The sequence below is a fragment of the Condylura cristata genome, unplaced genomic scaffold (genome assembly GCF_000260355.1).
Source record: "Condylura cristata isolate star-nosed mole 26May11 unplaced genomic scaffold, ConCri1.0 scaffold00030, whole genome shotgun sequence".
NCBI lineage: Eukaryota > Metazoa > Chordata > Mammalia > Eulipotyphla > Talpidae > Condylura > Condylura cristata.
Window position 1 is genome coordinate 23,316,985 of NW_004567131.1, and position 16,979 is coordinate 23,333,963.

The 16,979-nt window shown below is 36.1% G+C and overlaps 1 protein-coding gene across 1 annotated transcript in view; it reads right to left on the reverse strand.

The window, feature by feature from the left end:
- DNAJC1 (DnaJ (Hsp40) homolog, subfamily C, member 1) overlaps nucleotides 1-16,979 on the reverse strand; it is a 116,708-nt gene that overhangs the window by 73,080 nt on the left and 26,649 nt on the right. Inside the window, exons 2-3 of the mRNA XM_004691297.2 lie at nucleotides 2,560-2,661; nucleotides 2,042-2,088 (exon numbers count right to left, since the gene is read on the reverse strand). Of these exons, the coding sequence (XP_004691354.1) occupies nucleotides 2,042-2,088; nucleotides 2,560-2,661 (149 nt within the window). The remainder of the gene's footprint in view (nucleotides 1-2,041; nucleotides 2,089-2,559; nucleotides 2,662-16,979) is intronic.

Below are 16,979 nucleotides of genomic sequence, written 5' to 3' on the forward strand. Positions count from 1 at the left end.
CCTCCGGGGCAGGCGGGAATCGAACTCATGCGGAAGCGGCTTCAGATTCTCAGTGCTTGTGCTTTAACCCGCTGCGCCACCAGGGAGGGCCCGAGACAGTCTTCTTTTTCAAGATAAAACTGACTATGATATCTTATTTCCCTGAAGGAATTATAAGCATTAGGTAAATGTCTGTAGTGTTGCATTTCTCCAGTATGTTTAAATACTCACAGGTCACCTGGCCTCAGGCACAAGCTTTAGAGGACTGATTCTCAGCTTGATTAGTTAAACTGACTCTAGCCTCAAGGAAAACCTGTTACTAAAGAGTTACTAGTGCCTCAAGGGGCATAAATACTACAGCTCTTTGTGTAACTTGTCAAATCCATTTTTTTTATTAATACTCTGAAATCAATGCAAAGGGAACTGATCCTAAAAGGAAAATGTTAGAGGAGCTACATTTATTAATGAAGAAACAGCTTATGTCTAAGAAGCTACTTGTTCAAAAAAGATATAATTTCAGTAGTTGAGAAATTATTATAAAGTTTATTGACTTTTAAGATAACAAGAAGATAAAATCTGATGGCTGAAGTTATAAGACTAAATAAAGCTATCTTTACAGACACATTTTTGATGTGTGAAACAAACTAGGGGCCCACTGGGAGAAACCAACTAGAAAATATGCACAGAATGATCAACATTTCTTTTAACACACTTCTAGGACTCTTTCAACACCATGGATTATCTCAAACCTGAGGAATGTCTGCTATGGTATCTGGACTAATGCCAGCCCTTGTTATAAAGCAAAGAACACATCCAGAAAGGACATCTCTAGTCCTTCCTTTGCAATCTGACAAACTGAAGTATTCAAATTGAAGAGTTAAGATGTGAATAAAGGGTGGTAGCTAACATTTTAGGACACAGAATAATTCCAGACAGTACATCTGAAAAAAGGTGTAGAATGGCACACAACATAGTATTTTGGGTTGGCTTTAAGTTATATTAGCCCCCACAGAGAGACAAGGATTTGTGGACTGGTTTTAGCCTAAAATCTCAAATACCTAAGTTCTCTTTTTTAAGGTACTATGGAGTAACATTCTCAAACTGAGTACTGTGACCCACTAGTGTCTCATGAAATTAATCTAGAGGACCACATCCAACATTGTTAAAAAACATAGAATAGTTTAGGATAACTTTGTATAGAAATTGCTGATCTGCTTCACAAGCAGTGAAAAATGTTCTGTGAAATATAGGTTTCTGTTGTGTGCCTCTATCTTATGAGGCATGATGTAAAATATATTTTTTACAGTAGGTCTGACTTAAACTTTGAAGCTCATCATGACAGTCTACATTTTACACATTCTGAAGACATACTGGAAAGAGCCTCTTGCCAATCTCCTGTTAAGTCACTGGCACTATAAACCATGGTATTAATATATTATTACTCTTCTAAGGTATACAGAAAAGTCTCAGGACATGGACATTGCCTCTAATTGAAGTTTAAACCTAAACACAGAATCAAAAGCAGAGAAAGGGAAGAGAAGGAGATAAAAGAAATAGGAAAAAGAAGAAAATGTTTTTATTCTCTTATCTTTTATAGACTTGTCCAAACTGTTCTCTAACATAAGAGTTATTATTTTAAATGAGGAAACATCAAGAAGTGTAATAACTTGACTATCACTTCAGCCTAATTATGTAACAGTTAAAAATGAAAAGAACAACAAGATCATCAAGCACAGACAGGAACAACTACTGATATATAAAAAGTGAACGGGCAATTAATTGTTTGAAAGCAAGTGAAATTTGTATTTTCCAGGGCATAGACATTCATATTAAAATTTTTATCTAATGAAGCCATGACTTGCTAATAAAGTTTGTGTACTGAATCAACCTAGTGAATATTTTCAATAGAGATTAACTATGTTTCAATCATACATTTTACAAACATTACATATCTTGGAAGGAGCAAAAGTTAAGTTAAAAATAAATTTTAATGTGAATTTTTTCCTATATAAATGGATGCATCAACTAAAGTCATAGTTCAAAAGCAGAAATGAACACTCACCTCTGCCTTCGTTCATCATCCTTTAAAACTTCATAAATGGCCACCAACTAAAAATAGAAGCATTACTTTAAAATAAACTAAAGAAAGGTGAATATTACTATAATGCATATGCAGAAAGCCCTGTGCTCACATAAACGATGAATGAACAGAAAAACAATTATAATAACATTTTATGTTTTCAGTAGTGCCTTGAGAGGTTAAAAATGTTTAATATCAAAACAAATCTTTGCGATGTGAAAAAAATCGTAAAATGAAAATCTTAAAAAATATATTGTAAAATGTTCTTTTTAAAGCAGAAACTGTAATTTATACAACAAAGTTAGAACAAATATGGCCCTCCCCAGAACTATGACTCTACTATAAAAATTTTGGTTAAAAACATATTTTGTGAAAACGGAATATATTACTTAACAATCTCATTTTCAAGTGGAAAAATCCTACATGTTACTATCTCTGTCATAAGTACTTATTTATAAATTTGTCACAAAATACATAAAATAACAGCACTTTTCACTTACTTGTCTAAATTGAGTTTCTGCATTTTCATCTTTATTCTTGTCTGGATGCAAAGTTAGTGAAAGCTTACGATATGCTTTTCTAATGTCTGCAGATGAAGCATCCTGGAGGTGGTGGGGGCAGGGAAAAATACAAAGCAAACTTTGTCAGAATAAGAAATTCCCAGAACCTTGTTAAGATCTGAGAAGACAGCCAACCAAGTGCAGGACCCCAGGCAATGTAATTTGAGCAATCAGTCTAACAACCATGCTATGCAACTAGCCTGACCCACATGACTGAACAATTATTCAATCTAATTTGGCTCTCTTCTTAACTTTTCATTACCATACAGTCATTTAAAGAAGACAGTTTTGGCAAAACTTTTCAAAAACACTTGCCTTTCCAAAATTAACCTATAAATCTTTCCCAGTAATTAGGAGATCAAAAAGAAACAAATTAAAAATTAATACATCTGTCTGCCTTCAAAGAAGAGCTTTATTTATTTGAGCATCTTAAAGTCAATTTCTGAATCCTAGGCTTACCATATGTGGTTTCTTCATTGTTATTTATATTGAATTTACCATTCAGCCATAGTCCATGGAATCTCAATTTCACTTGTCAAAAGTATGCCTATTTGATTGCAGCTAAATTTGCATTTATCCAAAATATGATAATTAGAAATATGTATATTGTATTTAACTTTTTTTAGTACCTTCAAGAGTGTCTTCAATGGTTTCCTTAGTGTAATTTACAAAAAATAAGTTTGCCCACTACTACTTACATATTTCTAAGTAGTTTAAATATACTTACAAACTTGCTATAAGTTAGTAAGTACTTTGGCTTAAGTAGATGATAAAATGACATTTTATGGACTGCTGTGTACACAGGTAAACTCAGAACATCATTTTACAAGCTAGTATAAAATACATGTAAAGATGTATTTATAACTATTTCCAGTAAGTTGAAAAGTTATTGCAATAACAAATATTTATAGTAAGACAAAATAATGGTAAAGTTGTTTATTAAGTCTTATCTCTAGTTTTATAACCAAGTATTTGTCAAATTAATTCCTAAAACAACTTTACTAAAAAGTTCAAATATCTACAACAAACCAAAAATCTGGATACCAGGGACTAAACATCTGTTTAAGAAAAACAATTTGAGAGAGACAAAGTGAGGCTACAATTATCTCTCAAACTCTCCTTTATAAAGCATAATCTTCACCCTCAATTTTCTGGAGCTCATTGCTCCAGGTTATCACTCTACAGTGAAAGTTTCAATGTAGGTGTGAATATTTCTGTAATTTGTGGAGGGATAAGGAGATATAAAATTAGCAGAGTAAGTTTTGCAGGCAATATACTATGATTTTCACTCTAATTTGCTAGTGGAATTGATGTGTTTCTTACATTAAAATACAGGTAACATGATTATTTACTAGGTGATTTACTAGAAATTTCTGATGTAAATTTTATTGATAAAAGAGGTCAAGTACCAAATCATTCTCTAATTACAGCTACTGTTACAGGGCACCCCAATGTGACCTGGGCTGCCTGTCCATGGGGCCTCACCTGCAACCTGCCCGCTTAAAATTCAGTTGTACTGCAGGCACACACAAATGAGTCAAAATGGGTTTGTTTACAAAAAGAGGAAAAGAAAAGGAAACAGCAACAGGAATATCCTACCTGCTGGGCTGACTTGGAGCTTTGGTAACAACCTAACTGAAAGCCTGGAGTCACCGAGAAAAGAGATAGCTAGAGACTCAATAAATAGCGCCCTACTTATCCCCCAATGTCCCCCAGTGTCCCAGAGTGCCTGCTTAGCTCCGCCCTTGGGTCCTCGCAGTTCTCTCCCTGGTACTGCTGGGAGTTGTAGTTTCCAATCACTGGAGAAAGGGGGTAGGGTCCAGAAAGTTGGAGTAGGGGGTAGAGTCCACAAGACTCTGCAGAGTTCCTTTAGGATATCCTTCCCCTTAACACAGTAATTTAAGATTGTGATTTCTAGAGTTACAAAATTAATACATATTTATTGTGGATCACAACTTAAAATGACCAAGTCACTTTATGTATTTCCTGCTTCTAGTCTTGCTGTAGTGACCCCAATACTCCATTTTTCTGCCACGGTGTATCCCCTAAATGTAAATGTAGCCATATAGTTGTTATACTTCCAGTACTCCAGTAGCTACTACCCCATCCTAATTTTTCCAACTTTTTAAGCTTTATCTCCCAACACCTTGGTCACCTTCTTGGTTCCCAAGTAGAAAATAGGCAATTCTTGACTAAGGATCTGGCCTGTTAGATATGCCTATTTCCCTCTAGACAATCTGCTCAGTAGGGTCATTTACCAAAAAAACTCTACTACCAGTGAACAGAGCTAACAAACTTGGGTGGAGGTGTGTGGAGGGGGTCGTGGATAGTTCCCTATTGACAACAACCTGCTCTACACAAGTTGTACCTCAAAAAGCACATATGTATATATTTAATTGTAGTTAATAATGAAGATTTCATCCAAAACATGGCATAATAGAGGCTGGAATCACTCTTTACTTTGAAAACAATTAGGAAAAAAAACAATGACATGTGCTCCTAGAAATATCCAGACACTTTGAACCAACTACACAACTCTAGGACATCACCAGGGACCTTAAGGACTAAGGCTGGTGGCCATTGAGGGGAAAGAATAAGTGTGTGTGGTGGTGGGTGTGGGGTTAGGGTTGGGGGTGGAGGGAGAATCAAAGAAAAGCCAGTCCAGACTCCATAAAAAGCTATATACCACAAAAAAAAGGACTTTAGAGTGAATTCACAAACCAGCTGTGTATACTTCCCAGCCCAGCAGAAACTACAACTGAGGCAAGGTCAGACCAACAATGGCCACTGTTGAGTAGCCATAGTGTTAAGTGGGCACAGGTGTACCCTTTACACACAGAACTATCTCTGAGACAACTGCAAGCTATTCCAGAGTGTGAGTTTGGAGATCCCAATATTGGCCTTGTCCTGGGAGGCCCAAGTTTCATAGATCACAATCCCTGGGAGATAGGGAAAAATAGGGAGGTGGGGAGGGAAGTGAAGACAATCTAAGCACAGAATTACAGCATACTACTGAACAAACTAAGACGCAGAGGTGACTAACGCCATGCTTCAAGCCAAAATTAAGAATTAAATCACTAGACCCCTCTTCCTTCCTCCACTTCAAATGGAAGTAAACTAAGGACAAGCAAAGATAAATTCCGGTGACCCAAACACACACATATAAACAGCAATAAATAAGCCAATATACATGCCTATGAAGCAAGGAAAAATCTCAACACAAATGGAAAGCCAAAGGACAGAAGTGTTGGGACAAGTATAAGAGACAGAAATAGAGAAACTATCTGACAACAACTTCAAATAACAATATCAAAAATGAAATAGTGGAAGATCAGTCAAAGCAGAGAGGCAGACACAAGACCTTACATAGGAGATCCAGGAACAAAGAGAGTTCTTCACTAAAGACACTGAAAATAGAATGTGAGAGTGATCTGCTGCGACATCTGTCACCCCAGAGATCGCCAGGGTTGACTCGGCTGATCTGGCTGGCTAAATGGGTGTCCCGTTCATCCCTCACCACTTCACATCGTCCTCCTAAAGTTATGCGCTAGGTGGAAGGAGACTGCCTTTCCCGAATAGAGATGGCTGGGTCTTCAATCATGGTATAGGAGTAGCTGTGCTCCCTGGCTAGACACTCCAAACAAGCTCTCAAGAGACTGAATATAAAAAGTATCACAAAAAGATTGAATGAAACAAAGACAAACTGATTGTCTTAAATAGAATCAAAATGGCAGAAGAAAAGAATTTCAGCTGTAAAGACTCAAACAAATTACACCTGTAAGAGAGAGAACAAAATAAATGATAAATGAGCGAACTTTATGAGAAATATCAGATTCAATTAGAAGATAAAATCTATCAATGATTGGACTTCCCGAAGGGAAAGAGAAAGAAACAGGACTAGAAAACCTTTTAAAATAATGAGTGTCTCTGGCATATGCCTGTTGATTTTGGTTTTCACTTTATTATAATTATTTCCCTCCCTTGATTCCTTATTTGGATCCCCTATAAGATACTGCGCAGGGTGGGGATGATGGAGTAGGATCAAAATAGCAGTGGGAAGAGCACAAGGGACCAAAGGATAATAAAGTCAGCAGAAGCTGACTGGTTTTGCCACAGCCAGACCACTCTCAAGTAATAGTAAAGGGAGTTTTTCCACAAGAAAAGAAAAACTAAAGGAAACTCCTTAGCAAAATAACAAGAACAATATAACCCCACTATTAAGGGCAATAATACCACAAGTCAATAATAACAAATATTAAATGAGAGGAAAAAATGGGTAGAATCAGTATGGTTAAATGTAGGAAAGCAGACACCAGCTCATTAAGGACCCAAAATGATAGGAATTCTACTAAAACCCCCATGGTAACCAAAATCAAAATCCATAATAACACCAACAGATAAAAAAGGAATCTAACAGAAAACTAAGGGAAACCACCTAAAAAGATAGAGAAAAACAAAGGAAAAAAGAAACAGAAAAATAAAACAATCAAAACCCAAAATGACTGAAAATAGCTAGTTCTTATCATAACCACCCTAAATGTGAATGGTATGAACTCACCAATAAAAAGACATAGGCTAACAACATGGGTGAAAATTTCCAGGCATCAACACTTTGTTTACAAAGACCCATTTAACCAAAAGATAAAAACAAAGTAAAGATAGTAGGTCGGAATAAAGTCATATATGCTAATAACGCAAAGAATAAATCAGGAACTCATATGCAATAAGCTAGACTTTCCACTAAAAAAAAGGTAGTCAGGGACAAAGATGAACACTATATAATAAAGGGAACAACCCACCAAGAAGATATACCTGTTAATAATATTTATTCTCCAAAATAGGAGCAGCTAGTTATATATAGCAACTATTAACAGACCTAAAACAATATTATTAACAAAAATACAATTGTCAGACATTTCAAAACACCACTGACACAAAGGGAAAGATCAACCAGACAGAAAACTAACAAAGAAAAAAAGGTCTGAAATGAAGTAGTAGATCAGATGGATTGGCTGGACATTTACAACAGTTTTCCAAACTAAAAGCAATGAATACACTTTCTTCAATGCACATTGAACATTTTCAAGAGTAGATCATAAGCAGGTTCTCCTGGTGGCACAACCGGTTAAAGCGCAGCACTATGAAGCTACCTGCGGCCACTGCAGCATGAGTTCCATCCCTGTCAGGGAGGTGACCCACATGGACCGGAAGGCCTCTCCTGGCCCACCACTGCTCCCTTCAGCAGTGTATTTCAATCTGCCTATTTTGCTCCCCACTCTGTCTCTGGTGAATCCTCTCACCACCCCTGCATCTCTGGCCCATATCCCAGTTCTGGATGCATAAATAAATAAATCTTAAAAAAAAAAAAAAGAATAGATCATATGCTAAGGTACAAAACAAGTCTCAGAAAACATGAAAACAGAAATTTTAAACATAAAAGGAATCCTGGGAAAAAACAAATATATGGAGACTATGCAGAATGCTTTTGAACAAATCTTAGGTCAACAAAGAAATCAGAGATTAAAAAATATATGTAGAGATACATGTATAATCATGTATCCTGTGAAAATAACTACATAACTGCACAAAAAAGGGGGCATGGTAGGATCACAGACATTTAGAAGGTGTGAACTCAGATGTTTTGTTTTTGTTGTATTGTACAGAGTTCTTTGCATCTGGACATTAGACCCTCTTTGATGGGTCTTTGATGTATGATGGGCAAAAATTTTCTCCATTTGGTAGAGTGTCTTTTTTAAAGATTTATTTGAACTGGGGTACAGGCCAGAGGTACAGGGGTGGGGAGAGGGATTCACCAGAGACAAGAGTAGAGGCAGAACAAGCAGATCGACAAACTACATTACTGAGGGGGGCAGCGGGTGCTCAGGAGAGGTCTGCCACGCCATGTGGTCACCTCCCGGGCAGGCGGGGATCAAACTCATGCAGACGTGGCTTTCACTTCTTAGTGCTGTGCTTTAACCCGGTGGCCACCAGCAAGGGCTGGGTGTTAGTAATTTTAATGATAGCTTCTTTAGCTGTGCATAAGATTTTGAATTTGCTATACAGGACAAATTTTGTTTTTGTTTCCTTTGCTGTTGGGTTGTTTTCCTAAGGACATCTCTAACGTCAATGTTGTAGAATGTACTATATTATTTTCTTCTATGTATTTTATGGTTTCAGGTCTTGCATCCAAGTCATTAATTCATTTTGTGTTAATTTTGTGTATGTTTTAGTTTCATTCTTTTGCATGTGGCTGCAATGTTTCCCCAACACCATCTGCTGAAGAGACTTTCCATTGTATACTCCTGGCTCCTTTGTCATAAAATAACTGTCCATATAAATATGGATTTATTTTTGGCTCTCAATGATCTGTTTGCCTATTTTTATTCCAACAACATATTGTTTTGTAGCAAAATTTTAAGTCTTAGAGAATACCTTCCCTTTTTTTGGACAGGATTACTTTTACTTTTGGCATCTTTTTGTGCTTTCATACAAATTTCAGTAATGTTTACTCTATTTCTGTCAACAAAAGCTATTGGGAACACTGCACAGTTGACATACAAAAATAAAGAAACTAATATCTTGTCACACATACACACAAAAGTAACTTAAAATGGATTTAAAAACTTGAATGTGGGCCCTCCCTGGTGGCGCAGCGGATTAGGTCGCAGTACTGCAAGCTAGCCACAGCCACTTCAGTGCGATTGCATGCCCTGCCCCGGAGGTGACCCACATGGTGCAGCAGACCTCTTCTGTCTCGCTGGCTGCTCCCCTCAGCAGTGTACTTCGATGATCTGCCTCTTCTGCTCCCTATTCTGTCTCTGGTGAATCCTCTCACCACCTCTGGCCTGTACCCCAATTCCGTATGCATAAATAAATCTAAAAACAAAAAAACAAAAAACAAAACCAAAACTTGAGTGTAAGACTGGAAGCAACAAAACTCCCAGAAGAAGTCATGGGAACTAAAGCTTCTTAACTTTGGTCTTGGTAATGAATTTTTGGATTTGACACTAAAAGCAAAGCTTAAAAAAGAAAATAAACAGGTGGTCTACACCAAACTAAAAGGTTTCTGCACAGTAAAGGAAATAATCAACAAAATAAAAAGGCAGTGCCCCAAATGGGAGAAATTATTATTATTTTTTTTTTTTTTTAAAGATTTATTTGCACATACAGAAGTGGGGTACAGATCAGAGGCTCAGGGGCAGCGAGAGGCTTCACCAGAGACAGAGTGGGGAGCAGAACAGGCAGATCGACGAAGTACACTGCTGAGGGGAGCAGCGGGCGGGTCAGGAGAGGTCTGCCACGCCATGTGGTCACCTCCGGGGCAGGCGGGGATCGAACTCATGCGGAAGTGGCTTTAGCTTCTTAGTGCTGTGCTTTAACCCCCTGCGCCACCAGGGAGGGCCCTATTATTATTATTTTTAAAGATTTATTTATTTATTTGTACGTAAAGAACTTGGGTACAGGCCAGAGGTGCAGGCAGCGAGAGGCTTCACCAGAGACAGAGTGGGGAGCAGAACAGGCAGATCGACGAAGTACACTGCTGAGATGAAGTACACTGCTGAGGGGAGCAGCGGGCGGGTCAGGAGAGGTCTGCCACGCCATGTGGCCACCTCCGGGGCAGGCAGGGATCGAACTCATGCTGAAGCGGCTTTAGATTCTCAGTGCAGTGCTTTAACCCGCTGAGCCACCAGGGAGGGCCCCGGAGAAAGTATTTTTAAACCACATTATCTAACAGGGTAAATAAAGAACACAGAAGAAAAAATTTCAATTAAATGAGCACACCTGTCTAAAAATTAAGTTTGAAAAATGAGCAAAGTATCACTTTTCTATACAGCATACAGATGGTCAATAGGTATAAGAAGAGATTCCTAACACTAATCATCAAGGAAATGCAAAACAAAACCACAAATGAAATGTACCTCATACCTCTTAAAATGGTTATTATTAAAAAAGAAGATAAAGCAAATGTTGGTGAATATGCAGAGGAAGGGAACACTTCTGCACTGGTGGTGAGAATGTAAAGAGCAAAAGATGTATATGCTCTGAAGAAAAATGAGAGTATGGTGAAAAAAAGTATGGAGGCCTCAAAAAATTAAAAATAGAACTATCATAGGATCCAACAAACCCACTTCTGGGTATTTATCCAAAGAAAATGAAAGCACTAATTAAATATGTAACCCTATGTTCAATCCAGTATTATTTACAGTACAAGATATGGGGAAAAAAACCTGTATCCATCAATCAATGGATAAAAAAGGTATGCAAATGTACATGCACACATACACAAAATAGTGTATCCTTTATCCACAAAAATGACAGATTTTGCCATTATTGACATGAATGGGTCTTGAGGTCATTATGCTAAATGAAAAAAGTCAAAGAAAGAAAAATACAGTGTACCATATGATCTTACTTATATGTGTAACCTAAAATAATGATAATTAAGAAGTTCATAGCTACAGAAAACTGATTGGTGGCTGCAGTGGTTAGGAATTGGAAGTTGTGGCTAAAATAAGTGAAGGGGGCCAAAGGCATAAAATGTTGTCTATGTAATAAATAAGCAATTGCGGAGACTGTAATGTTCATCATGGAGATTACTGTTAATACTTTATTGCATACTTGAAAGTTACTAAGAAAATCTTAAAACATTCTTATCATAAAAAAAGTTTGTAACTATGTATGACAGATGCTTACTAAACCTATTTTGGTGATCTTTCAGAATGCATATAAATGTCAAATATTATGTTGTACACCTGAAACTTACATAATTTTATGTCAATTATATCTCAACAAAAGAATAAAAAGCAAGCCACAAAAAATCTACTGCAAAGTTATCTTCAATTTAGTGTGATTATAACTATATAAGGGTAGACATACAGCTCAGTTGAAGAATCCCAAGTCTAAAATGAAGCTATTGATCTACAGTGAATTCATTTTCAACAAAGTGTACCAAGATCATTTTGTAGGGAACCACAGGGATGCTAAGACAAATTGGCATTCAAAAGAGTAAAGTTAGGCCCTTCCTTCACACTGCATACAAAATTTAACTCAAAATGAATCAAAGTCCAAATTAAGAGTTAAAACTGTAAAATTCTTACAGAAAAACACTGAGGTAAATCTATGTAACCTCGTATTTTATAATGGGTTTTTAGGTATATAAGTATAGGGAACATTTAAAGGATAAACAACAACAAAAATTGTACTTCTTCAAAATTAAAACCTTTCCAGCCACTGTGCAAACATCTGGTGGTTCCTTAAAAGAAAAAAAAATATACAAAATTACCACGTGGCCCAGTGATTACACATCTCGGTATTTATTAAAGAAAATGAAGACAGGTGTTCAAACAAAAATGTGTACACAAATGTTCACATTAGTATATTCACAATAGCCAAAAAACTGGAGACAATGCAAATATCCAAAGCTGATGAATAGATAAACTAAAGGTGGTATAGGGAGAGCCATACAATAAATTTTATTCAGATATAAAGAAGAATGAAGCACTGATACATACTATTAACATCAAAGACCCCTGAAAACATGCCAAGTGAAATAAGCCAGATAATGATTCCCAGGCATGCACTGGGGCAGGAGAAATGTGAAGTAGCTTCCTAATGCATAGGACTTTGTTTTGAGGTGATGAAACTGTTTTCAAACTAGATAGTGGTGATGCCAACACAATGTATGAATATATTAGAAATCACTAAATTGTGCACTTTAAAATGTCATAATGGTGAACTTTGTTTCATGAATTTTATCTTGAGTAAAAAAAAAAAAAGCTGAACCAAAGCAAAAATAACTTTATTGAATGCTATATGATAGGTACTATTTTAGTACCTATACATAAATATTAACTCATCTGACTCTTACAATCCTTTCTGATAGGTATGGTTATTGTCTTTATTTGAATGAGAAAACTGCAGGTCAAGATGATGTTATCTACTCTGCATTACACAAGTAGTTAGTATTGGCAGCAGTTTCCTGTCAGAAATTTAGGCTCACCCCCATGCTACCTCTTCTAAAATTCAATGGCCAGTGCTTGATGAACTTCTAATGTAAGTTACAGCTCCTTTCATCCCATATCAAAAATAGAATCAATTATCTCTAAGAATCTGAAAAACAGGATTAGTAATGATCTGCTGCAGCTTAATTCAAAGAGGTTTAAAATATATGGATACCTCTAGTGAACCACACTTCTGGAGTCAGATATATTAATCTAAAGGAAAATTTTCTCTAATTTACTTATGAACAGATCTGGTAAGGCTACCTGTTGGATGATGGGTAAATCTCAGAGGAACTTTATTTGTATTCTAGATTTAAAGTTAGCATCTTTCTATTTACTACAATGCTTAGAACAAAGATTAGTTAGAACGTAACTAAGTCACTTACTGGCTAACTTTGAACAAATTACTTACTCCCTATCTCAATTTCTCAACTATAAATGGGGCTTACACCTAAAAAGACTGCTATGATCCTTAAATCATGTGTGCACGTTTGTTACCTCTTGTAGTATCTGATAAATTGTGCTGAGAAAATTAAAATTATTTTTATTATACAGTGTAAGCTACTACTTACACTTCGTAAGTTAGAGAAGTCACTACTTTCTCTTCACTTAACCACTTAGCAAATATTGTAGCAGAGGTACTCCACAGAAGGGGAGTACCCCACTCCAGTTAACATGGGTGGTCCAGTTTCCCCACTCCAGTTAACATGGGGGGCCCAGGTAAAGCTATATAATATGGAAGGCAGGTAGTCTTGGGAGGGGATACACTCTGAAGACGACTTTGGAGAAGGGCATGCTTGCTTTTTGACCATGGACTTGCTCCAAGGACATGCGGGGACTTAAAGGAGACACATGATAGACACATGGAGAGACTGACAATAGAAGCTGTTATCTTGATGTCTGCTTTGACTCAGCTTCTTTCATCCCAGATTTACTTGACCCCTTTTCAATTTTTTCCTATGGTTCCTGGCCAGAAGGTACCTTAGACTTGTGGCAAGCTTTCAGGCCTCATTGGTCCCACTTTGAGTCAATCCTGTTTGGCTAGGCATTTTTACACCTGATATTACTAATTAGAAACTCAAGCTAACCTCTTAATCAAGACTTTGTTCTCTTTAGTCTGGTCTTAGCATGAAATTTATCAATCAACAGATTCTCATTTCCTTCCTCCCCACCAAGAGAAAGATAGCAAAATTATGTGCCTGGATACAAGTGTATTTATCGCTAGAAGAACTAAATAATAACGATATTTAAATGAAGTTGGCCTGGTCAATGGACCAGGAGGATAAAGCAAGAAACATCTTCATCATATCTTCAGGGCTAAAGGGTGTATCCTCATTAGATGTATAATCCAAATTATATATTTGGGTAAGAAAAAGCTTCAAAAATAAACTTTAAAATGTTTTCCATTGCAAAAAAATATATGAAGCATTTTTCTTCATGATAACAATTTAACTGAGTTTCCATGGCTAATGTGTAGGATAAGGATTTGGGTTCTTTCATTATGATCTCTATTCAGGTAAACTGTCTTAGGAGAAATCTATTGAAACTTATGTAAAATTAATGCTTTAATCAACTTGTTTGGCCTCAAATTATAAATAGGACCCATGACAAGTTAGTCTATAACAAAATCCTGGTTATTAACGCTTGTGTAGAACTTTGCTTACTATTCTTGAGATCCAAAGTCAGTAAGAATAACTTGTTAATAGATGAAATCCAGGGCAGTGAAAGAATATCTTCTGTATCCTATTTTGAACCTAAACTTAAAAATATTTGATTAAGATGTCTATTTAAGTTGGCATACCTCTACTTCTCCATAAGAGTAAAAAGGCAGACATTCTCCAAAATGTAGATAAAAGATTGCAGGCTCAAAAGTTGATATCCAACTATTAAAGGAATCATTTGACAAGAATAACAGATCAATTATTCACATAACAATCATCTCTAGTAACCAAAATGGTAATCTCAGACTGTATTTCCACAAGTTTATCTTGAAAAGGCAATTTCTTTATAAACTGTCAACAGCAAGAGTTTCCTCTCTTTCCTCCTCTTTTCAGTTGGAGGGGAAGTGGTTCTTTTTGAAAGAGATTTGAGAGAGAGAACCAAATATAACACATGGGATATTTGCTCTCTGATTCAAACAAAACCAAGGTAAAAAAGACATTTTGAGACAACTGGGGAACATCTAAATAAGAACTCCAAATTAGTGTCATTATTATTTTATAGGGAAATAAGAGTAAGAAATACAGATTTTTTCTTATCTTTAAAGATGAGAAAGCTGCCATGTGTAACAGAATTTCCAAAATATAACCAAAGGAAAATAAATTTTACCAAGCCAACAATAGTAAGAAAAGAAAAAGAAAGCAGTATAACAAATACTGTAGGCAAAATAAGTGAGAAAGGATATGAAGCATTCATTACTCAGTAAATATAAAATACATATTGAGTTCTCTTATCAAAATACAAATGGCCTTCAAATTGGGTTGAAAACAAAAGACTATTAAAAAAACACAGGGATGAATAGCAAAATAAACAAAAGCCAAATGTTAACATTAATATCAGGAAAGTAGGAATTCAACATCAAATGCAAGTAACAAGTCAAAGTAGGTAATGGGGCCCTCCCTAGTGGCGGATCGGTTAAAACAAAGCACTATGAAGCTATCTGCAGCCACTAAGTCGTCTGAGACATGTAGTTAACAGCTTCCCACACCATATGAACTTCTCCAGGAGAACACATGTTGAAACCAATCCACTGTATTTCCCATACTGATGATTTGCTTTCCTGTATTTTTCTTCAATTGAATAAATAATTACAATATTTTTAAAAAACCTGACATTTATAGACTAAAAGTGCAAACAGGAAGTCCAATGGAATGATACTGGATACTTTCCTTTAGTTGCTAAAATTAACACTTTAAGAATGAAATCTTAATCTCCATATAAATAAATATGTAATATTCCACTATATTTTATCTTTTCTTCAACAATTGTCAGGGCAACTTTCTAAATTATTCAGGGAATGGACTGTAACCCCCTGACAACAGACATCAATTCTTTCAAGTTTATCTTATGTTCCCACTGAAAAGTATAAGTAACACTACTCTCCCAATTTTGCTCCTTTTCCATTCTTTCCCTTCCAGGCAAATGGTACCATCATCTACTCAGTAGCCAAGGCCAAAAATCTGAGAGTAAATCTCAATTATTTTCTTTTCTTCAGACGTTTTATATAATAGTCCAAACACTCCCATGCTTACAACATTCCCATGATCCTCCTCCAAACAACCTCCATAAAATTCTATTCAAAGTGTACATTACCTCAAGGATAATGCAGATACTCATTCCATTTCCTTCTAGTCTAGCATTACCCAAAATAACTGTGCAATGACAGAAATGTTCTATATCTGCACTGTCCCTTTGGGTAGCCAGTTTTTTTACATGTGGCTACTAAGCACTTAAGATGTGGGTAACAAAACCGAGGAACTAAATTTTAAATTTTATTTAATCTTAATTGATTAAAATTTGAATAGTCACATGTAGCTAATCATTAGCTACCGGTTTTGACAATGTATTTTCTAGAGTGCATTCCCTTATTAAAGAAGCTAGAAAACAAGAGAAAAACTAAAAGTTATTTAGGTTTGGCCAACGTTAACACTGAATGCAGAAATAAGGCAAAGATCAATTCTACTTGTAAATAATTAGGTTATCCTGTGATAGTGTTAGAAGAGGTCCTAGTATTCAAACACCAGCTTCATCATGGGTATTGGGTACCTCTCTGAATGAGGTGGGTGTAATTAGCTGGCTGCAATAGTTTACTTGTAAAAAGGTCTAACCAAGTATAAACAGTGCAACAATTAAGGGCAAAGAACAGAGACAGGTAGAAAATCAGAGAAGGGTAGTTTTATCCCAAGAGTAAAACAAAAGGGTCAATGGTTTCAATACTGCCACTGTAGGTAAAGTGAGCACTGAAACATATCCACTGGGCTTGCTATTCTGAAGTATCTATGAGCTGAGTATACATGTATTTATACTCCAATACTTTCATTCCTATGTATATACCCAACAGAAATATGTATATACATTCATTAAAAGACATGGGCACTAATCCTGAAGCCATCCTATTTTTAGCCATCTACATTCCAAGTATCCTTATTGTTTAAGATACTTAGCATTGGCTTTTATATTTCTAGCAGCCAAAATTTTCTCAACAGCTAAAATTTCAAGCACCATGAATTTTATTTATTTGTACTGAGGTAACACTGACTTACAACACTAATATTTAGAGGCATAGGATCACACCCTTCTTGTATATGTTACCATACCATACCCACCACCGAGGCACCCAAAAGTCCTCCTCTACTATTA